A 25,258-nucleotide genomic window follows, 5' to 3' on the forward strand; every position below is an offset into this window, starting at 1 on the left:
TCTTTCAGCACCTCAGCATCACTGCCACTATTTAAGACTCTATACATAAGCTCAAATTTCAGCTCCACCGCTGATTTTATTAGAGAACAATGTTGGTTTCTCTGAATGGCATATTGCAGTACATTGTATCATTTGAAGACCTAGATGTCCTGGTTGAATATGAGTTAGCAATGCCCTGCTAGTCAGGAGGGCCTGTGTCCTGGGGGGCATCAGGCACAGCATCATCAGCCAGGCAAGGGAAGGGATTGTCCTGCTCTGCTCTGCATGGGGGTGGGCTCACCTCAAGTGCTGGGGGCAGTTCTGGGTGCCACAATATAAGAAAAGGACTAAACTATTACAGAGTGCCCAAAGGAGGGCCATGAGGATGGTGAAGGGTCTGGAGGGGAAACCTTATCGGGAGCAGCTGAGGTCTCTTGGTTTGTTCAGCTGGGAGGAGACTGAGGAAAAGCTCCATTATAGTCTTCAACATTCCCATGAGGGGAAACAGAGGTACCAAGCTCTTCACTCTCGTGATCAGTAACAGGGCTCAAGGAAAGAGCATGAAGTTGAGTCAAGTGAGCTTTAGGTTAAGTAACAGGAAAAGATTTTTCACCCAGAAAGTGGATGGGCACTGGAAAAAGCTCCTCAGGAAAGTGGTGACAGCACCAAGCCTCACAGAATTCAAAAAGCATTTGGAAAACGCTCTCAGGCACAGGGTGTGACTGTCCATGTGCATGTCCTGTGCAGGGCCAGGAGCTGGACTTCATGATCCTGATGGGTCCCTTCCAACTCAGCATATTCTGTGATTCTATGATTTGTCATAAACATAAATAAATCCTTTACATTCAGTTAGGATAAAAACCAGTGAATTTACCAGCTGAGTGAATACTAAGTGAATACTTAAGACTGAATACTTATTACTTAAGTGAAGATCTTAACAGAGACATGGAAGCCAAATCTAAATGTTTGAGCAGAAGATGCTCAATGATTTTCATACATTACTAGCAATTAAAAATCCCTAAAAGCATTGTCAAGAGGTTAATCTCATTTTCAGGTTACTGTACTTCAGTAATTCCACTAATTACTGTACTTCAGCAATTCCACTAGTACCAAATAGATCTCTACTTCCATGAGAGAGAAAAGTATCTATTATGGTTCTAGTTACATGATACTATTGGGAAATTAGAATTTGATTCTCCACTGATGTTAGGGATAATTAAAAAAAAAAAAAAAAAACAAAAACAAACCAGCACCAATGAATTCATTCATATTCCTAGTGCTAAGTCAGACTCTCCAGTTTGTTTTTAAAGAACCTTTATACTCTGGGAGAGTGATGTAATAAAACAGAGTAAAACCCATATGACTATATACCCGGATATATCAACTATATATGTGTAACTTGACCTTTCAATAGCAGTCAATTGAAGCAGGGATCTGAGCTCAGTTTATTTATTTGGTTTTCAAAGTCCACATTGGAATTTTAAATGTATCGGTGTGGTCTCACCCAGGAATGAATCAAATGTATATAAAGAGGAGTAAGAAGAAAAGTTATCTGAAAGGAATGCTGCTTTTGAAGCATAAAGGCAAAACAAAAGTAGAGAAGTCAAGTGCTGTCCTTGTTGTTCTACACACACTTACATCTTTCCCTGTAAAATTTCTCCAAGGTATTTTTCACGCGTTTGTCTATTTGACCTTTGCCTTCTGGCAAATCATGGCAGCTGCTTCTGATTTCACAATTCTTCCCCAGTGCAATCTGTTTTGTCATCCTGCCTTGATTCATGCTCATGACCCTTGCTTCACACTCAGGCTGGGGAGTAGCAAGGCCGAGGGCCTGAGCAACTGGGTAAGGAGAGATGGCAGCTTTCACAGAGCTGCTCTGTCCTTCCCCTTTTTCACTCAGGCGATGACAGACAAATGCAATATGCAGAATGCACTTCTATTCCAGGCTTGCCCAAGAACGTAGGAGTTATCCCTGATGCCAGGGACAATGCGGGTCACTGTTGTCTCACCACCAGCAAACAAAAAGCTGGCTAAGACCTCGAGTTGCCATTGTTCCTCCTCCTTCCAAGGGGGAGGGCAGCACCACAGTCTGTTGCAGCCTCTCTTCTCACAGGAGAGCTATGGGAAAGCCAGCCTACTGGCTTTGTCAGCTCCTAAGTAGTCCAGCTGGGTGAAATAGAAGCTTTGTGTGAAACAGCAGCTGTGCCAGAGCCCTGATGTTTCCACAGGAGCACCCAGTACCAGCATTATCACTGCAACTCTATCCAGGAATGCAACACAGCATAAAAAGGGGGAGATGAGTGGCATCATAACACCTCTGCTGCTCAGTAGCCCCACTTTGCACTCAAAGCCCATCTGAAATAAGCCCTGACCACAGCAGTACTTATATATGCTGAACTGGACCCTGTCAAAGAACAAGAGAGATTGCTCCCTCAGTTTCTTCCATCCTTACCTGGTTGTATACATGTTTCCTGGTAATCTAAGCAGCAGTTTCCAAGCTTGACACAATCTTTATCGCAACGGCAGCTTCCAAAGGTCCTTTCAAAGCAACGACCTTTGCAGGTTTTCACTGTAATATTGGATAGTGTTAGATATCAGTGACTGAGCTCAAATCAGTCAACAGGCAAAAGAAACTAATACGCCCAGCGTATGAAATGACACAGCTGGTGATTCCACAATGTACAGGATGGCTGCAAAAACAGTGACAGCCAAAGGAAAGTCTTGATCCAACCAAATGCTTATTTCCTCTTACTGAACAAAAATAATTTTTCATCGTATTGATCAAAGGGTTCTCTTCTCTTTTAGCAAAAACATGGTGTTTCAGTATTGGCAGAAACCAATGAAAAAAAAGCTAGATGTGACTGTCCTTGCCTTTCTGTGTCACAGGAAGATATGAGTACAGTCCCTCAGAATATGTAAGACCTCAAGACGTAAGGATGGCTGTTCCAAAGCAGACACAAGAGATACAAACTTGAGTATACTGCCTACTGGTTTATTTTTTGTTCAATTTAAATATCAAAAAAAAAGACATAGCATTCTTCCACTACATTGAGGTTGCTGAGGGCAGGGGAATGATCATAATAAAAACCAAAACAAACAAACAAACAAACAAACAAACAAAACAAAACAAAACAAAACAAAAAAAAAAAAAAAAAAAAACAAAAAAAAAAAAAAAAAAAAAAAACCACCACCACCACCCAACCAGAAACTGGTGATGTGAAGGATTAACAGAACTTAAGAATTTGGTCACACTGTCTAATCCTGAGCAATCACTAGAAGAAAGTGAAAGAAATCCTCCCTAATATGGCTCCTCTTCTGAAGAATCTTGAGATGTGTGATATTAGGAAAATGAGATATTAAGGAACCAATACTGCAGAGCTGTAATAAAATGAGAAGAAACCCATATATATTGTAACAGAAATTTTATAAACTGAACTTCTGTTGAAAATCATTTTATGTTCAGCTTTGAAATTATTCTTCATATTTGTTCCCGAAATAAGCCTAATCTCTTTAAAAAAAAAAAAAAATCTTTCATAACCTTCCACCTGAAGAAACTTCACCACTGAAAAAACCGCATATTTTTCAGAACAGAAAACAGACAGAGGAATTCCACCAGGAATGTTTTGAGGCTACAATTCCAACCAGTAAAAAAAATAATTTTTTTTTTTTCCTCCATAATTGACTGGAAAAAATGAAAAACAAATGTTCCAGGACAACATGAAATAGAAGTTGTTGTGTTTTGTTGTTTCATTTTGGTTTTTTTAATGGTGAACTGAAAAAAGCCAGCCATTCACCACAGTGACAGCTGGGATACATGGAAGCTGCCAGATCAGACACTTACTACCAGGATCACTTTACCTCTCAAGTGAGTACACACAATTATTGAGTACACCTGAGTTTTATTTTCTGGTATTTTTATTCCACTCTTACTGATACTACTTCAAGCAACGCACACAATCCTCTTGCTGCAGCAAGAAGGGTAGCATACTAATAATATGAAAACAAATTCACAAAAATAAAAAAAAAAGGAATTGTTTAGGAATATTACTAAATAAAAGACATATTATTTACCATCTTTTGAACAGCTAGGCTTCAGGCCAAATATACATCCTAGGATTGTCGTTAACATGCAGACACAGAGTACCTGTTGGACAGAGAAGAAAAGAAATAATATTAAATTACCATTGAATGATTTTGAAAGCACTCATTTTCTCTGTAATGCTATACAATTGTACTGAAATTCATAAACATGCTGATGTCACTGTTTTCATCAGTAGTTTTCACTTCCACAAGTAGTTATGTTGTTTGGAATTAATTAGCAGTGTATGAACATGTTTGTCACAACTGGGCCTATGTATATAATTTCTCCTCAAGTCCTTTAGCTTAGACATATATCATCATGTTTTTCTTGATTTCTTTTATATCATTCTTTCATGATGATATATTTCTATTTCTTCTATTTCTTTCATTTTATAGAAAACTTTTTTACTCCACTCCTTCCTTCCTCATATGTTGTTATAAGAAGGCAAAGTTTTGCCATTAACCACAGACAACAAACAGAAGGCATAGCCCTTAAGTGATACCTATAATTTTCTTAGGCAGGAAAACTTTTTCCCACTTCCTAGTATCCAGTTCATACTAGATCTGGGTCCACACCATGGTAAGCAACTGTGGGATGTCACATTAAGGCTGACCACAGCGTCTTGCACTGACCGGAAACCATGGCTGTGTTCGTAATGGATTCTAGATGCACTGAAGTTATAGAACAAGCACTGTATTATCCTTGTTCAGCATGTTACAGCAGGATTTAATGCCTACTCAAATGCAGAGACAGGTTTCTTTTAACCTCATTAAGTATTGGATTTATTCCATAAACTCTTTAGAAAAAGTATACATGCTATCAGCACTTATACAGTAATTAAAGAGAAGCCAAGAATGCAGTTACAACAGCTATTCTATTTAAGTGTAGAATGTAATAAAGTACTTTGCCAGAAGTCCTGAAACAGAAGATACTGCAATAATGCAGGCTTTCTTATACAAAAGGATTTGGGGAGCTCTGGGTAGGGAAAATGTGTACATACCACCTTTCTAGTCACTGTTTTCTGCAGAAAAATCGCATTGAAGCAATACTTCAATAACTTCACATACATGGCTACACAATTCTGTCCCTTAATTTCTCCTTTCCCATCAGAAAAATCTGCTGAGTCAGCCTTGTGTAGGATGCCTGAATCATATCGTGATGTGGCAAAAATTCCTTCCATTTTAAAATGCACCTAATTATTTCTCAAGTTTATTCTTTTTAAGTACTATGAGCACTTCAGTAACTAAAAACTATTTGCATTGTTTTTAACAACTCTACAGTTTACTATGCAATTTTGTTCACTAAGCAGTTAATAAAGACAGTAAGAAAGCAATTAGTGGAATATATAGTATTGGAATTCAGATATTACTCTGAATCTTTGAACTAAAAATTATGAAAAGCCAAATCAATAGAAAAAATATTTCATATATACCATTTATTTTAAAATTGAACTATAGGCTGGACCTGATGAAGCTGTACCTTAGAATTCTGAACCAGGCAAGTCACTGGAATCTTATTCAACATCACGTGTAGCAAAGAAATAAGCATTTTTTCAGTTCAGTTTCAGTCTTTGAACTGACAGGGAAAGAAGGAATATATTAAAACATTGAAGGGGGGAAAATCTAGCATCATCTATTCACCTGGATATGAAAAAAGTTACAGAAAGATGCAAGTCTCCATTAAACCTAACTATCAAGAATGAACACAAGTACAGAACTTTGTACTTTTCTCTTTCTTTGTTTTTATTTTTTGGGGTTTTTTGGGATTTTTTTTGTTTTTAAATCAGAATACTACTACTAACACGTGCAGCATCAACACTTTCTGTTACATCACTATCAACAATATTATCTTCAATGTAAATTGTTCTGGACCATTGAAATCCCTCATATAAAATATCACCTAGATAGGAGCTTGTGCACAGGGAGGTAGGTGACACTTCAAATGCAAGATGTCAAAGCCCAGTAAAATCAGTGGAGAGGGCGAGACCTGTTATTGTCCTTTTAACATTATTATTACTGTTATAATTATCATTATTATTAAATTACAAATGGATTAATTTCTTCTTTAAAAGCCAGGTTGAGAACATTTTATTTCAGGGTGAAGATTTACTGCTTCTCTGCTCCCACCAGGCCCTGCTACTAAGATCAAGGAGTAGAATGTCCTCTGAGATGTAAACACAAACATGCTTTAAAACAAGCAAACCCCACAGCTACTCTATTTGCAACAGCTTTATTCCCATATCTTCAAATAGCTACCTAGACCTATGACCTATGGGACTTTGGCCACCGAAGGCATCCCTGTACAGAAAACACATTGCAGTGCCACTAAATGGACTGTTAATATTCTCTTACGGAGCTCCAGTGTAGGTAATACAGGAATTTAATCATGACACCAAATTAATGCAAAAATAAAATCTACATAAAACCCACTCAAAAGCGACAGCATTATAAAACTTCTCAATGTAAACCTGGTAAAACTTTGCTAAAATTCTCACAAATAATTTCTGGGATTTTGGCAGCAAATGTAATAAAATCAGAGTTTTTTCTTATATTCCAGGTTGTCAGTTTTACACTTCTATGAACATAATTCCAATAAGCAAAAACAACAGGATTATGTTCACTGAGGCACATGAGTATTCTTTTGGGTACAAAATACTACAGAATGCAATATTAAATGCAATTATATACTAAGATCTTGAAACTCTCAACTCACTACATTTAATCCTTTGTTTTCTTAACCTTAGTCCCACTAGCTTAAACTTTTTCTTAAAAATATTTTACCGCAAAACACTAAAGCTTCCCCCTCCTTTTTATTTTCCTCCTTCTTTCCTTCTTTAACACTTAATAAAGATTTTTTACAAAAACAGTAAGTTTACACATTAAACATTTGACAGTGTTCTGGGACAGCCAAATCTAACCCAGTGGAACCTCATGCAATTGCAACTCAGTGTTTAAGGCTTTGAATTGAAGCTTTATCTTGAGCCTGAATGACTTCAGTCACATGGATATTATCCACACAAATGGCAAAATGTTCTGCTGGAACAATAAGGAGCAGCTAATACTGGCCAGCAGCAGCAGTCCTGACTAGGCACAGCAAGAGTTATTACAACAGTAGTTGACCTATTGTCAGTGGAAAGGCCCTAAGATTATCAACTCTGTAGATGATGAAGAATATTCAAACTATTATTAAAGATCCAGATACTCACTGCATCTCACTGCTGCACCAATTTACTTTGCTTCTTTCTATATTGCAACATATCTCTACTATCCAGAGATGTTTTAGACATCTTGGAAGTGTTCCAGGCCAAGTTGGACAGGGCTTTGAGTGACCTAGTAGAAGGTGTCCCTGTCCATGGCAGGGTGGTTGGAACTAGATGATGTTCAAGGTCCCTTCCAACCCAAACCATTCTGTGATTCTATAAGAAAACCTCACCACAGCAAGTAGGTTACTAATTTTACCTGACCTGCTTTCCATACAGGTAGGTCAGGTTGGAGATGCTGCTGCTACATAAAGATTATATATTTTTTAATCCATACAAAGACAAGTAGCTGCATGCATGCTTGTTTACTAACAAGGACCTTGTTTAGCATCCTGCAGAAGCACCAAATTCAAATCTCTAGCTACTACCACACTGTCAACATAACACCTGCCTTGAAGGTTTAATTTGCCTTTTTAAACCATAGGAAGAAACCTTACCTGTTCTCTCTCACCTGCATTCTTCCACTCAAAAGAAAAAGCAAGAATTGAGAACAAGGTGCCATTAAGAAAGAATATGGGAATCCAACGTTTAATAGGAAGACAAGTAATATTAAAGAACCTGGCCTTGTAATACACAAAAGTAGAAAATTAACATTTTATGACCTGTATCTTATGAGGCTACTAGCACAAACTGTCAGATTCAGTTCTAACATAGCATCTGACAAAAGGTTTTTAAAACAACACAGTAACAACTGCAGAGAAGAAAGTGTCCTTTTTTGGTTTAAAAATAATTTTTAGAATGTTTGTTTTGGAATCACAAAAACATTGTCATCTAGAGATGAATCTCTGTCCCATCACTGCTTCCTTTACGTAGGAGGAAGCAATAAAAGCTTTGCTTTGTAAACAATTATAATGGTTGGGAATAGGTGGTTGAAAGTCTGGAAAACTGCAATCCTGAGAACATTTCAAAAGCCTTTTATTTCAAAAGCCTTTCATTTTGAGCTGGGTAAATGAAAATATGATAGCATGGTTAGAGAAGAGAATAATTTCCCTCACTCATTTCTAGAGCTGCAGTTGAAGAGAATTTCTCAGCCGTAATTTTGGGAGCTGCTGGAAGGGCTGGAGTCAGCAAAGCATGCAGGCTGCACACACCTGATCCCAAAGAGACTCCTCAGCTATATAGGTCCTACTGCCACACAAAGAAATCTCTCACTGGCCTTAGCTACTGCCACCTTTCCGATCACATTTTAGTCCTCCGTTACACAGTTAATACTACTGTCCCTTTCTCTTCATTCTTCTCTAGCTCTGTCCACCTCTCCAATTCCTCTCCTCTATTCTGTATTTTCATTGGCAAAGAATGCACTGATAATTCTTTTAAGGAATTATCATTCTGAATTACATTTGTTTCTTTGTTCATCTTCCTCATTCTTTGCCTGCCATGTGCCCAGTTGCTTTTGTCTCCCTTCCTTCATCCCTGGTATTCTATGGCCAACAAAATTTTTCACTCCAAGGTTTAAGACACATCCATTAACAACTATGCAATTATCAAGGAAACCATGCAAAATAATGTTTTTCTATCTTAATCTCCACGATTGGTTCTCACAGTTGTGTCATACGTATCCATGAAGAGAGGATGTCTAGACAGGGTCTGTAATGCCAGTATTAAGAAAACCCATGGAATTTTCCAAAACCACTGGCATCTGCAAAAGGCATGCTATGTTTTCACTGTTTTGTGCACCTAGAATAGATGATTACTGACCTGAACCTTAACACTAAACTATCTTTGAGAAAGAATTTCACCTGCAAAAATGTAAAGAACACAACAATAAATAATGAATTACAATCAAGAATATTGTCACCTTCTGACTCTAAAAGGGCACTGTTAAAAATTCAAAAATTCAGACAGCATACTGTATAAAGAAAAAAAAAAAACCTACAGTTATCTACACTTGCCAGGGGCAGAGGAACACTTACTCATGCTTGTAAAAATTATTTTTAAACAAGCATAATCCCTTGCCAACAGCTCAGTTTTATTCAAAAGCAGGGATTACTTAATAAAATTTAATAAACTGAAAGGAGGTTGATACTTCACTCACACCAGCACAGCTACTTAAGTAACACTTTAGTAAATCACCTAAAAAAAAAAGTAAATCAGCACTGAACCAAGTGCACCACCTCCTTCTTGCACCAGGCATCTCTTCTTTCCACATTTGTAAATATTTTTATGGTCTACAAAGACTTGCTTCTGTTGATCTACATTCCACTCGTGGAGGCCAGCAGGAGGAGAATCGCTGGGGCTCTCAGGTCCTGGCTGTTGTAAAACACTGGAGGTGACTAAATAATTCTGAAGTCAGTGGATGAAAATGCTGGAAATAACACCCAAAACTTTTCCAGAGCTAAAAGGATTTACTAGGAAAATGCATCGGCATTATTGTTTTTCTTCTCAAAGAGGCACACAGGAGGTCTATTCTCATTCTTTCTATTGAATGTTCTTAGGACTGTTGTTATGTGCTATTGCTACAAAGGCCATTCAAAGGACAAGAATGTTTTAAAGGTAGATTGAGCCGCTGTAAAGTATTATAAAAGCCTTCACAGAGCTCACCAAAGAGTGGTAACTCTTCACTCAGCAGAGAATTATCAGCAGAAGACATCTTCATACTATAGTTCTCTAAATACCTTCCAAAACTATTCAAGCATCTGTTTTTAACAAAAAGATACCAAAAGACAGAAGAGTTAGCATCTGTCACCTAGTCAGCTGGAATCTAAAATATTTTTCTTATTTGTTGCTTGCCCAACTGTGTAGGTACATACTCTCCTGGAAGTCATAAGCACTTGAGCTGTTGTTATCAAAGCTTTACCCCAGCTGTTACCTTTTTCACTGCACTTAAGATCATGGGAGAATTTAGAGAAAAATTAAAGTGCAACAATATGCTAGCCAAAAGGAAAGGGAAATAAAACTTCTTGTTCAATTGACAAAAAGCAGATAGCAGCTGACTCTGCTATTTAATCAGCAAGTAGATTTTTGTGAAAACCTAAGGAAAACAGGATTGAAAACTCATGTTATGAGAAAAAAGTAAACATTGTACTTTCAAACACAATTCTTTTATTCAACACAGCAGACTAAGAACACAGAACAAAGCCCACCGCACGTCATCTGCTTTAGTGGCAACCACATATGAATGCATGACTGCCTAGAAAGGAAAGAAACTGTCAGTAATTATGCCAACTAAAATTCGTTTTCCAAACAAGTTGCACTTGAGTCATAAATAAAAGCAAAATTGAATCTGAAAATATGGCCTTGAGCCATCTTCATGCTCTTCCTATTCCAGAAGTCCCTTTTCAAGAATAAAGCCAAAGCTGTTCCAGTTTAGATTACTGTCATGAGAGTTGCGACAAGAACAGAGTGCAGAGGGGGTGGCTTCTACAGGGTACTGATTATACCACAAAATATGCCAAGTAAACCTATATTCACATCCATTTTTCTTTGGCAGATACTGTTACAACTGCCACCATGACAGCAATATTAACTTCCACAGGAAGACAAAATGACCTTAAAGAATAAGTGAAGAAATCCTGTAAAACATCAAGATTATAAGGAGTGTCAAAAAATTGCAAAACCACAAGCAGTATGAGAAGAATGTAGGACAAATCAGGTTTCATACAATCATTTAGGCTGGAAAAGACCTTTAAGATCAAGTCAAACAATTTCAGCTATTCATTATAAGTCTTTACCAAGTACATTGATATCGATCACAGACTCATCTTCAGCCCTTTGGCCTTTTCCCAAAACAAAGACCAGGGCTGATAAACAGGCCATTATTTACCTCAGCACCTCTTGAATATAGCCCCTCAAAAAACAAAAGGCAGACTATCAAATTTTGATACCTCACAACATGGAAACATATTTGAGCCAGAAGAAGGTTCTAGAACTGGCCCATTTACCAGCATTAAACTGTGAAATGAAATATACATGGTCAGGCTTATGGATTTTTTTGAAGTAACTATAACAACACTATACTTTTTGTTATTCTAGGAACAAAAGCAACCAGTGCTCAACACAAACTTGTATCCACATACACATATTAGAAAGCATTTATATAGGTTGATTTGCCTATATGCCATTACACAGCAGAACTGGGATAAGGCTATGCTCACTGAGTTTCTTCAGAAGTGCAAATACTATATAATTACTTATTACTTCCTTTTCTCCTTAGCTAACTTATTGTATTAAACAATTAAACATTATTTCATTTGTGAAAAATCCTTATTTATACTACTTTTCTTTATCCTGCACCACACCCCATTTACCACAAAAGCCACTGCTGCCTTATAAACACACTTACAGGAAACTTTTTATACAGGTGACTTGTGCAACACCTACGCAGAAAAGTACTTTTTGCTTTTCAGTGCAGAAAGTGTTTTTTTGAAAAGGTGTCAGGAAATATATCAAAACAATGTAAAAATATCACTCCAATATTGAACATTATAAAATAGCTTCTCTTAAAATCACATCTACTACTGTTTCATTCAAATGGGACACTGTTATGATGCAGCACATTGACAAATTTTATCTTAGCATAGGGTCATGCTGATACTTGCTAATATATTCATTTCTATTATCAGCTCCAAGGTGAGAAACTCTTCATACCTTTCATGTTTTCAAAGCCTTTATTTACTCTGCTCCTCCTTTCAGCCAGAAGCAACAATAACATAGCTTCCACTGCAAGTCAAATCAGAAGAATTCCCTCTGTGTAATTCCAGTGATACTTAATAAAAAAATGCAAAGGAAAATTTTTGAAGAGCAGGAGTTGGAAGGAAGATTTACACAGTTTTTGCATCTTTGGCCTTGACTGAAATCCAAGTCTTAGCATAGTAACTAAGTCACTTGTTCTGATTTCAAGATAAAGTTATTACTACAGAAAGCCTATCCACTTAAAACCGTTAATGTATTCTTTATTATTTTAGTATCCAAGAGTTTTGCAGAATTAAATTAAGGTGTTCAGAACAAAAGCTGCCTCCCTCCTCCCAGGAGTTTGGCTGCCTGTGCTTGGGGCCAGTTCTCCAGTATTGGTTCAGTTATTGATAGCACTATTGGGAGATCTTGACCAGTCTTGAAGATAGCTCTTCAAGAAAAAGCTAGAGAAAGCCTCAGAAGAGTCACTCTCCCCTTGTTTTAGTCACCCTTGCCTCTGTGCCCTGTCTGGAATATGGTACAGCCACACTGCAGTCAAGTTCATCCTGGCCATTTATTCTGTTGACCCAAACTCACAGGCCTGCCTTCCCTTACCTTGGACCTCTCTTACTATTATATACTCACCTGGCAATTTAGACTATTGGCTGAACCTGCTTTGGGTGTCCCCAAATCCTCTGTACTCACTTTGCTCACACACAGTGAGACTGTCCCTTTCCAATAAGGGCACAGCCCATGTCTGCCTTGTTGCCATGACTGGATGCAGTTTTAGCTTCTCTTCCAGCATGACCTGCCTTCACATGGTGCCTGACAGGTAGATGACGATTTACTGCAAACATTACTGCAAAATTAAAGAAATGTAATGGAAACCCTAAGGCAAAGATTGAGTTGGAACTCTGAATGCTGGAGCAGTAAGTCTGAGCACACAGCACCAATCACAACCTCATTCACTCATTCTGCCTGAACGGACAAAAGGGCTGAGCCATGCACAGTGTGGTCTAATCTACACTCCCATTCTCCACTCCCTAATTCTACACTCTCATTCCTAGGCCAATGTGGCTGTTTTCAGGCAGGCAACCAGCCAGGAGCATTGACAGATGCACCAGTCACACAGCTGGGGTGTGCTTCAGCCTGTCTCAAGATTTGCACTCCAGCTGGAGTCCAGGCAGCCAGAAACATCCATACACACTGCACTCCATGGGGTAACTGAAACCTCCTGCATGGCTTAAATCCTCCAATTCAGCTGCAGAAGAGAGTATTTGGTAGCCTAAACTCCATGCTGTTTTATTGATGCTAAAAGCCACACCTAAAATACCCAGCTGAAAGCAAGCTGAAGTTTGCTTGGCCAATTCACAATCACCCCTTTGACTGTGTATCCAAATTCAACCTAGCTGGGCAATAAAATTTAAACTCAGTTCTGATTACAATCTTTAACAAATATGGTCTCTACTCTCCCTTTGTGAAGATTTTTATAAAAGTGGAATTGGGGGAGCTGTTTTTCTCTGTTGTTTTGGTTTTGCTGTTGCTCAGTTGGTGTTGGGTTTTGTTTGTCTGTGTCCACTGTTGTTTGATTTGGGTTTTTTTTTTTTTTCCTATACTTCAAAATCCCCAACCAAATGGAAAGACTCACTTCCTGCAAGTGTTTCTTTGGCCAATATTTTTTTACTTCATATCATTTTTTTTACTTCATACCTTTTAGGATAGGTTATGCCAACTAGCTCTATGAAGTGTAAATAAAGCAAGAATACAAATTAACCCTGGAAACCCTTTAGAGCTAAAATATCCAATTTATTTTTTTTTTTTTGTATGAGAGCAAGATTATTATTTTTGTCTTCAACACCCGGCATGAAAATCCCCACTTGAAGGGAAATAAAGAAATTTTGGATTTACATTTCCCTGAGTATAATGAGAATTATTTGCCAAGTCTTCCCTAAAAAATGAGTAGACTGAAGAGAAACATTTAGCTATAATGATTTTTAAATTCAAACCCCATGATGGCTTAAATTGGATAAAAACGTCTTTATTTTTTGTATGTATAGTTACATTTTTATTCTAATTAATGCATTTAAGCAATATCAACAGCAAGCTCAATTAAAAAAATGTTTTGTCAAACACCATGTGTTTAGATTTAAAACCAAGTCAACATGGAAGCTGGAGAGCTGTATCATTGGCAGAACCCAGCTGTAAAGCATTCTTGTTTCCCAACACTGGAAGAGATTTTCCTACAAATTATTAAGATATTGGAGATTGGCCAAGAACTCTTTTAATATTTCTAAACTGAAAGTGCTTCAAAGTCTATTAAAAATACGGCAATCTTGTCACCATCATTCTTTACTTCATATTTCACCAAGGAAGTTTAATGCCAAAAAATTTAAATCACCCAACAGTCACTCTAATATTACTGTTGAGCTGTGTGGTGTTTCTTGGTTCTCAGAAGTCCCATCTAAGCTCAGTCCAGCACTGTCATGGAAGCAAGTAATTTCAGCAAGAACCACTTTTCCCTACTGAAAAATAAAGAAAAAATTACAAGGCACATAAAGCAAAATAATACAAAAAAACAAAAAGGCTGAAATGGAATGGTTTGCTGAGGGCCAAAAAAAGATTAAAGACTGAACATGGCACCCAGGCTTCTCCAATTCAGACAACAGCATCCTTCAATCCAGTGCTTGAGAACTGACTGATGCCCATAAAAATACCCACACTGAAGTCAGCTGAAGTCACTAACCATGGTCCAAATCACAAGGTTTGGGTAATTAAACACATATTCTGCCTTTTTATGGAAAAATAGAAAATAGCTATGCATTATTAATTTTGTTTTAAAGTACTAATCTACACAAATGTTTGGGTACCTTCAAGCCTCTTTAGGAGGAAAACCATCAGCCTGAAAACAACCAAACAGGAATACAATCTTCCCAACAACTTTGTAAGAGGAGATTGTTCCCACATCTTCATCTATGTGGAGGGAAAAAAAGAACCAAACAACAAAACCAGACAAACCTACTGTTGTCTCCAAAATCCTGACATAGCACACCCATGTTTCCCTGCCTGAGCACAAAGTCAGCAGCTATGGGTTATTTTCAAATGAAGTGGTGAAAACCTTTCAGGACTCTTATAGAATATCTTGACATCCAATAGATCTTTTTTCTACAGTTAGACTCTCTGCTGACTGCAGCAATGGCAAATATGAAATGGCAACAGAAATTCTCCCTTGGGCAGAGATTGTCTAATTTATTTATGATAAATGGGGGTTTATGATTCATAAAAGCTTAACATAGCAACCAATGGATGACTGAAACCAGATTTATAGAATCATGGAGCAGATGTTCCTGAAAACTATTCTAAGGCACATGGAAAATAAGAAGGTGATAGGTGATAGCTATTGTGGCTTCACTAAGGGCCAGTTGTGTCTGACAAATTTGGTGGCCTTCCAAAATGAGATTACAGCAGTGGTGGAGGAGGGAATAGAAACTGAAATCATCTACCTGGACTTGTGCAAAGCATTTGGTACATTATGCATGACATCCTGGTCTCTACACTGGAGAGACATGGATTTGACAGAGGGACCACTTAGTGGACATGGAATTGGCTGGATGGTCACACCTGTGAACTATGCTTAGGGACTTGATGTGCCAGTGGAAACCAGTGAGGAGTGCCTTCCTCAGGGTCAGCATAGGGACCAGCACTGTTTGACATTTTGTCAGTGACACAGGCAGCAAGCTCAAGGCACCCTAAATTTGCCAATGACACCAAGCTGTGTGGTGAAGTCAACAGGCTGGAGGGAAGGGATGCCATCCAGAGGGGCCTGGGCAAGCTTGAGAAGTGGGACCATGAGAACCTAATGAAGTTCAACAAGTGCAAGGTGCTACACGTGGGTAAGGGCAATCCCTGAGGTGAGTGCAGACTGGGAGAAGGACTCATTAAGAACAGCCTTGCATAGAAGGACTTGGGGGTGCTGGTAGATGAAAAGCAGGGCACAGGCTGTCAATGTGCACTCGCAGACCAGAAGGCCAACTACATCCTGGGCTGTATCCACAGAAGTGTGACCAGCAGGTCAAAGGAAGGGATTCTGCCCCTCTACTCTGCCCTTGTGAGACCCCACCTGGAGTACTACACCCAGCTCTGGCGCCTTCAGCATAAGAAGGATTCTTAAGGCTTCCTGAAGCAAGTCTAGAGGAGGGCCACAACAATAAGCAGAGAGGTAGACCACCTCTTCAGTGAAGACAGGTGGAGAGAGCTGGGGCTCCTTCCACCTGAAGGGGCCAATGAAAAAGCTGGAGAGAGACTAGTGTACAGAGCACGTAGTGATAGGACAAGGGGAAATGGCCATAAACTGAAAGAAGATACGTTTATATTAGACATTAAGATGAAATTATTTATTGTAAGGGCAGCAAGACACTTGAAAAGATTGCCCAGAGAAGCTGTGGATACCCCATCCCTGCAAGTGTCCAAGGCCAGATTAGATGGGCTTTGAGCAACCTGGTCTAGCGAAGGTGTCCCTGCCCATGATAGAGGGGTTGAAACTGGCTGATCTATAGGGATCTCTTCAGACTCAAACCATTCTATGATATGATAAGGCTAGAAGAGACCTGAAGAGGTTTGCAGTTCAATCTCTTGCCCAAAGTTGGAAGTTGGTTAGTTTTTGGGATGTGCCTTAAAAAAACCCCAAACAAAAAAAAAAAAAAAAGACTGGACAGTCTTAATGAAAAAAAGAGACTATAAAAATATTAAGTGTATTTCACAGCATTTTTTTAAACTTCACAATTTATTATCATCATGCACTCTGAAATGCTTGAGTAACTCTTTAGATGAGACTATCACACTTTCAATGTCTCTGTCTGGACCTTACCTGGAATTTTTTTGTGATGTTTTTTTCTACTTAGGACTTCTCAAGCTGCAAAACTCCTTAAGAATTTTTCTAACAAAAGTGTCAGTTTAAATGAGTTTTCCAGTTCTGACAAAAAGTCTGAAGCTGTTGAAAAGAAACATTCTCTTACATTATTTCTTTTATTTCTCTCAATGTTTCAGCTGTTAGACTGGCATGGAAATATTTATTTTAATGGAATGAATGAATCAGACCAAAATGCAATGCCTGAGTTCCTGGCAAGTGGGAAAACCTCAAACATAAGCAAAGGTTATGCTGCTCTTGGGCAGCAGCATACTGCTCACTTACACAACAGCCTGGAGAGACTACAGACAGTTCACTGGGCTTTGAGGGACAGAAGTTTGAACTCAGAAAAGTGGCAAGACAGTAAATAAAAAGGTGGCTTAAGGTGCTTAGCGAAGCACTATGGGTTAGTAAATTCCACCACTTGCAGAATCTCCCTGTGCAGCAGCAACAGCTGCTCTCTGATAGAGTAAGATTGGCTCATGGACAAGAGTTGGGAATGTTGAGGTTATGTTCATAAATTGCACAGACATCTGCAGGTGGCAGGCACTTGTGAAGGAAGAGGAGAATGCAGTCCAGTCTGAGCTTTCCAGAAAAATAAGAAGAGTGATTCAAGTATTCCTTAATCAGCAGAAAAGCATTAATGAAGTTTTAGAAAATTTCAACATAAGCTCACTTGAAAGCAGTTGTTTATGGTTTTTTTTTTTTATCTACATAAATAAAGGAAGCAATAACACATACAGCTAGGATAAATGCAGGCAAATAAGATTTACCTACATCTGGACACTTTAATAGTTTCACATTACAATAAGACTACAAACACCAAGCAGCTAAGTCTACTCACTTTTTTTATTACATTTGGATATCATCAATGCTTTCTAAATACATCGGTTTCTGAGAAAGAACAAACTAGCATTTCCAACTCCAGTTTGCCCCTTTCTGACATGTTTAGGTTAAATACATTCTTGTTTTACTCAATCCAGTATCACCTGCAGTATTTAGAAAGTTTTCCAAGTTCTCACTGAGTATCTTACATTATCTCTGTGTTTGCAGTCACCAAAAAAATAGTGCATGGCCATAAATGTTTAGAATTTTTTATTTTTTCTGTATAGATGACATATTTCCCTCTGACACTTTCATGAGCACAGAAGGAAATTTTTGCCAGTTCTCAATGAATGGCATTTGGAAAATAAGAACTTAATTCAGAAGAATAAGTAACTGCAAACACTAACTTGTGCTCAACTCCGGTCTCTAAGTGGCTGTGCATCTCTAATAATTCTGTTGCATTAGAGCCTAAAAACCTCAGGACAACAATACTAGGTTTTGAAGAGGATAGCAGTATTTCCCACTACAACAAAGTAATGAAACAAGCTACTAACCACAACCTTTATTTACAGGGACATTTCATCAGAAAAGTTGCCAAAAAAGCTTCTGCATGGAAATTACCATAGACCTTTGCACGAATGTGCATATTTTTCTTATAACATTCTGACAAACAGAAACATAATTCACCTCCTGCTATGTCAGAAAGTATGACCAACCTGAAGTCACAATGATATGGGTGGCTGAATCATTTGAAACATTAGCCCGATTACAAAGATATCAGTAAATTTGGATAGGCATCTTGACATTTATGCTTCAATGTATTGAAAGATGACTACTTATGCATATATACATAGTGACTGACATCTGCTGCAGTTCCACTAAAGCTTCCTTCCAAGAACACCACAATTCCTTCACCCTGATAATGATTTTAGCCTCATAATGATTACTCCAGGCAGTTTGGAAGGTCTTATTTTCACATCTTTATGGGGAGGATAATTATAATACAGCAGCGTGGCTAAAACTGGAAAGTGACCTACCTGCTAACAATGGCTTTGGCTGCTGGGGCTTCTGAACAAGGGCCAGAAATGCCTAACAGCAGCACTTGGAGACAAACTTTCAACCCACGGTAGCTCAAATTCAGAGAAAGGCAAGTTTTTACACTTCCTCTGTCCTTTTGGTTTTTGAACTCTTTTTAGCTTTTCTAGCCATATTTTCCTATTTTAACCAGGTTTTGTCTTCTCTGGTGTCCCCCCTACAGCATACAGCTAAAACCACAGGATGGAAGACAAGACAACCACTGACACCACGAAAAATTTTTGGAAGATTCAGCGCTGAGTACCATCAAAGGAGTAAAATAAATCAAGAGTTACGAATCCCTCTCTGAGGCAGGTCGCCGTCTCTACGCAAGTGCCACGCTCCTGCCCGAGGCTGACTCCCGAAGAGGAGCCGTCCCGTAGCACTGCTGCCCCAGGCATCCCGAGGAGCCCGTGCTGCCGAAGGCAGTCTCCCTCTTCCAACCCCGCCGAGAGGCTTCTAAGCTCCCGCCGCGGGCTCGTCTCCCATCTCCCGAAGCTTGGAGACGGGCGAAACACCTGCGCCAGCCGCACCGCTCCCCGCGCTCCCGCCGGCGAGGTGAGACCCCGGTCGGTCCGCCCGCCCGGCCCCACGGCAGCCCGGCCCTTACCAGGGAGAGCACTTTGTAGGTGTTGGGATCCTTGCTCTTGCCGCCCGGAGGCTTCTCCGGCTCCTCAGCCACCTCCATGGCCGGCAGCATGGGCACAGCCGCAGTCTGCAGCCCGCCATCAGCCGCCCCTACCCCGTCCAGGTGGTCCTCATGGCCCTTCCCCGCTTGCTGCCCGTTCCCCTGCATGGTCCCCGCGGCTCTGCCCTCCGCCCGCCCGGACACGGCTATTAATAGCCCGGCGGCCCGGTCCCGCCCCGCCCGGAACGCGGACACCGGCGGCCCCCGCTCCCCGGCGGCAGCGGCGTGGAGGAGGGAGCGGGATGTTCCCGTCCTTCCCTGCCCGCCTCGCTCAGTCACCCCGGCTCGGCCGCCCCCCGCTTCCCCACCCCTCCCTGCAGGTGAGGGCGGTGCACGGCCGCCCTCCCTGCGGGCAGGGAGGCGGTGCGGGGCCGGAGGACACGGCGCTGCTCCGAAATAGCGTCCGGGGGAGGGCGCCGGGCCGTGTTTACGAGGGAGCGCGGAGAAAGTTTCCGCTGCCCGGTCCCCGGGCGGAGGCGGTGGCGCGGCTTTCCCCGAAGCCGCCCGGCGGCGGTGGCACAGGTGTGCGCGGGGGCGGGGGTCCCGCTCCCGGTGCTGCCAGAGGCAGGCAGCCAGCCCCCGGTGCGCGTTTGCACCCAGAGCGCCGCGGGCTGCTGGTCGCCTTCGCAAGGTGCTTCCCTCCCTCCCTCCCTGCAGTTCTTCGCCGCTTCCCGAGGAGGTTTTCCCCTCCCGTCCGTAAGTGGCTGCGGGATGCCCACGGACATCCCCTCAACGCGAGGCGTCAGGCCAGCCGAGTGCCCGCACACCGGGGGCGCAGCGCAGCAGGCGGCTTCGTCGCCCGCCCAGGGGACACTGCGACTCCTTTGGGGTGATTTGGTCTTTTCAGCCAGGAGAAGAGGAGACTGAAGGGAGACATCATCCCATGTTTACAACTTTCTCGTGAGGGGAAGAGGAGAGGCAGGCACTGATCTCTGCGGTGACAGGACTCGAGGAAATGGCCTGGAGTTGTAGCAGGGGAGGTTTAGATTGGATATCAGGAAAAGGTTCTTCACGCAGAGGGTGGTTGGGCACTGGAACAGGCTCCCCAGGGAAGAAGTAATCAAAGCACCAAGCCTGACAGAGCTCAAGAAGCACTTGGACAATGCCCTCAGGCATGCAGCGCGACTGTTGAGGGTGGTCCTGTGCCGGGTCAGCAGTTGGACTTGATAATCCTTGTGGGTCCCTTCTGGCTCAGCATATTCTCATATTCTGTGACTCTGGATTCACTGCCCCCAAGCCAGGCCCTGCTCAGAGGGTTGGTGGTTTTGGGGTGAAATCCATGTTTGATGCCCTTCAGGGCCTTTTTTGGGGACTGGCACTATCTGGCTCCACAATGTCACTTCCCAATCATTCCCACTAAATTCAGCCCTGCTTGTTAGGCAAGAGAGAGGTGTTTGTACACACCCTGACTGTCCATGGGGAAAGGCAGTTCACCCCATGTGTGTAAGTACAGCCCTGATGCTGGGATGGCTCTAAATGTGGGTCATTCCTCCTTTCTGTAGTAGATCTGTGAGTGTTGAGTAGCATCAAGACTTGCAAAGTATGCCTAAGCTTAAAATTACTAAAAGTATCTCATTCTCCATAATTCTTTAAGTTTTTATACTGTATACAGTTATGTATGTTGACATTAAGCTTAGCCTTTCAGTTCTAATGGGATGGTGGATTTGATTTCCTAGGGCTTCAGGAGTCTAGATCACATTTATTTTAACTGTCAATGTACTCAGAAAGGAGTGGCCCCTGCATAGTTTCTGACAAAAATACATATTTTCTAAAAAATAGCTACAGTGAAATGAACACTTCCTTTGGAAGTGATCTTGATCCCAGTTGAAATGTTGTTGCTCTGCTTTCTATTTCAGTTGAGTTGCAAGAACAAGCTGTCAGTACAACTTCCCATTAAAAATAATTGCTGAGATGGAGCATGAACATTACTGCTGGTCTGTAGTGCTGCTGCAGCTCACAGCATGCTGAGAGTCACTGCAGGGCTGCTTCCATGTGCCTGTTGGCATCTAATGGGGTTCCATATGTGCAGTCTTGAGAATTTCTACACTAATGTTTCACTTGGTCACAAAGGAAAGAGAAAGGCAACAGAAACTGTGAGAACTAAGACCTTAAGCCTACATTAAAAATCTCCTTGATTCCATTAATGTGGCATTACAAACAGCTGTCCAGCTGAGCAGACGACTTATTATACGTTCAAGGATTTTGTCATGTGAAAGTTGCAGATTGAATACTGGTTGTGCAGTAATTTTAAAACTCTCATAAAAACTGACAGTCAAATTGTTTAGGTTCTGTTTTTTCTCAGTGAATGTGGCTTTAAAAATTAGCACAAGTGGCAGTAGGACCCTCACTTTTTTTTTTTTCATAAAAATGAAAAGGTACTGCAATCATGTGTGTAAGTTCAAATACTTTCTTTTTCCATTTCCAGTCACACCAGCAAGAAAGTAAATGCTTTCTCTCTACAAACAAAAAAAAAAAAATTAAAAGTTTACAGGTTTTTTTTTACAAATAAGATTTCATTTCTCATTTCCTTGTTTTTTTATGTAGAAAGATATTTTTTGATTAATTTTAAGTCAAATAGAAATCTACATAGTGTCACCCACTCAAATATTTGAATAGCACATATTGTATAATGATGGTTCAATGACAATTATGTATAACTACATTGCAGACAAAAAGGTATCTTTTTTTTCCCATAGAAAGAAAAGCTATTCTGCATCTGGAGCTAACTTCTGAGTTGTCCATTCATTAACCATTAACTATTCATTAACACTTACTCTTCTGTGTACAAATATTCACGAAACATAAATTTTGTAATTTCTTTCTATGACAATACAAGTAGTTAAGGTACTTCAGGCTAGGCATGGAAAATAATTAACCAGCATGGAAAATAATTAACCGACAGTGAAAAGTAAGCTCATTTCAGCTGACTGACAAGGTGTCAAAGTGCTCTAGACAAGAGAGTCTGGAAAACCCAAAAGGAGTAAGTTTTGGTGCTGAATACGTCAAATGTATGTGAATAAATTTATTGAATACTAGGGGAAGAGGCAAAACATCCCAGTATTAAACCTTTAGAAATCCACATCTGCTTGGTCTCTTTGGGGTAAGGTTGTTAAATAGCAGTCAATACCATTTTAACAAATCTGTGACAAAAGACATCATTGTGCAACAAATTAATAGCAGAGATTACTGAGGTTGCAAATCCAAATTCCGAAAGTTGGCTGCAGTCATTTCAACAGAGACCAAGGAAGCTTTTGAGGAAGCGAAAGCAGCTGCCAGCTCCCGCAGTAACTGAATCAAACTGCCCAACCAAATGTTAAGGGAGAATAGCAGTAACACCAGCTTCATGTTTGCAGGCCTTATCTGTGAAGGGAATCATCAGAAATTATCAATTTTAATTTGCTGTTCAGCTTTTAGTGGCTGCAGCAAAGATAAACAAACTCAAATTATGTACTAGGAGAAAAGGTAAACAGGAAGTTTTCCATGCTGCTGCATGTCACAGCTTGTGATGTTTTCTCCTTCCATTTTTCCGCCTCGACACAATCTCCACCAAACATCTGTTTTTGGAAAGACCTGAGCAAACACCAAGTTCTCTCATCTATCCCCTGTGTGTGAGGTGGCTGTGGCCCATTTAGGAGCTGTGGTTAGTGACAGGGGGTTGTGTATTGCACCATGTTACATGATTGGACTATCCACTTGCACCAGCCAGAGTTGGGAGGCCCTTGCTGCTCTCACAGCAGGGGGACAGACTGAGCTTGTGGGCAGAGAAGCATCATCTTGTGAGGTTGGTAGTGATAATCAGCTCCAGGCTGGCTGAGTCTTGATCCTTACATTGGAATAGAAACCAGTGGTCGGTGGTTGTGGCAAGTATTTCCTATTGCATTGCCTCTAATGCACAGCAAAATTCCTGTAACCATGAAAAAGACCAGGAGCCCTAGGAAAGTCTGAAGCTGCTTGTTAAAGACCATTGCTGCTCAGTGTTACACTGGACTCAACCTTATAGGAGCTAATTGAAGCTGTTTCTCAACTCCTGTTCTAAGGACTTCTCTGGCATTGTTGTATGAGTGTTGCATTGTAAACTAGTCTGGAAATAATTGAAAAAAAAAGCAATTATGGTAGCTTCTGAAATATTCTTATGGGTAATTTTATTTAACATTCGAAATGTGTCTAAAACTTTACAAAAATCCAAGAAGTCCTTAATGAAAGGAACAAATGAAACTGGAGGTATATCTCAAAACTGTTTTATTATGTCTGGGAGTAATGCCTAAGATGAAGTCAGAAATCTCATGGCATTTATGGGCATATCAAACTGTGCAGACTGAACAGTTTGCATCAAGGGATGGCACATAACCAAGCAAAGATCCAAGACGCAAGGGCAAGATAGAGTTTCAAGGCACACATTGCAAGTCTCAGGTTCTGAGCTTAGCATCAAGATGCCTCTTTCTCAGGAAAAATTAATTAGTTCTGTATAACTCCTTGTTTCAGAATCTATTGATTTTACACCCCAACACACCCCTTTTAATAAGTGCAGAAAGAAAATAATTTTTGCTAATAATTTCCTATTTTTTGGTTGTTTTGCTGGTCTCCAAAAAAAAAAGTCTATAGATAATAAACTTATAACCTAATATTTCCTGTCTAATTGAAAAATGGCATAATTGTTCCTCCTTTCAATCTTAGTTTGGCATATATTATTGGAAATTTAATAACTGTTAACACCACAGTTGTCAGATTGCTGGCAACAGTAGAATAAAAATGTGAAAAGTCCTTTAGCAATAGGAAATAATTGCTTGACAGTGATTTTCTGTCTCTCTAAGCTATATAAAAAAAGCGTCTATTTTATTTTAGAAAAAATGCCTATACTCCTTTAAACTATAAAATCCTGATGTGATGACAACATATTGGCAGGATTTGTTGGAAAGCAGACTATAAGATGTTTGCATACTTTAATGCTAACCAAGCAGACATTTATTATGCTCTTCTCAGTGTAATCTCTCTAGCAAACAGTTTCAATACCTAATATGCAAACCATATCTAAGTGGTCTGAACAATCAAGCCTATTATCAGGAAGAATACTTTGGTACCTATGGTGGAAAAACTGTAGGATATTCACAAAAAAAAAAAAGGGGGGGGGGGGATGGGGAGGGGGAGAGTACAGTATTAGAGTAAACACCTGAGTGGTTTCTTGAAGATCTGAAAGGTTTATGCAGTGGTGCTTGTAGTAATATTGAAAGCAGTGCTTATCAGTCTGGGAGGAGTCCAGAGCAAAGCAATAGTGTAAGTACTGCAACATCCACTGCAGCTAGAGGGTGATATAAGGAAGATAAAATGTTCTTTCACAAGTTAAATGTTGTCTTACAATTTAATCTAGATATCCCCTTACCTCTCACTGACTTTTGACATCTTGAAGTGAACAAGATTCAACACAAACCAGGATGGGAAGTAAAAAGGCTTTTAAAATAGATGGTCAGTTGGGGGCAGAGATTTGAAAAAGATGCATAAGGAATTTAGCAATGGGCTTCCAGCAGCTCCATACAAATTTATATTCTAAATCATATAAATAGTTTTGAAATCCACGTTTATTTCATCCCTAGAAGTACAAAAACTGCTCTATTTAATTAGGGTAGACAGTGGTCAAAGACCTGCAGCTGAGAAGATTTTTGAGCCAGAGGGAAGGACTCCTGCTAAATACTGTTCAAGATAATTTTTCATCATGTCTAACCACTTTTTGAACACATACATATTTTAGGATCTACCCCATCCTGTAGGATAAAATTTTACATTCTAACATTCGGTGAAGAAATACCTCCTTAAATTTTGGTATATTGTTGTCACCATGTAAAA

General features: G+C 40.1%; 1 protein-coding gene across 1 annotated transcript in view; it reads right to left on the bottom strand.

Annotated features, from left to right (window-relative positions):
* Positions 1-19,528, bottom strand: part of ENPP1 (ectonucleotide pyrophosphatase/phosphodiesterase 1) — a 53,200-nt gene extending 33,672 nt beyond the window's left edge. The window contains exons 1-3 of the mRNA XM_053972230.1: positions 19,343-19,528; positions 4,051-4,123; positions 2,432-2,548 (exon numbers count right to left, since the gene is read on the bottom strand). Of these exons, the coding sequence (XP_053828205.1) occupies positions 2,432-2,548; positions 4,051-4,123; positions 19,343-19,528 (376 nt within the window). The remainder of the gene's footprint in view (positions 1-2,431; positions 2,549-4,050; positions 4,124-19,342) is intronic.
* Positions 19,529-25,258: the final 5,730 nt, after the last annotated feature.

The sequence above is a fragment of the Vidua macroura genome, chromosome 3, assembly GCF_024509145.1.
Source record: "Vidua macroura isolate BioBank_ID:100142 chromosome 3, ASM2450914v1, whole genome shotgun sequence".
Lineage (NCBI taxonomy): Eukaryota > Metazoa > Chordata > Aves > Passeriformes > Viduidae > Vidua > Vidua macroura.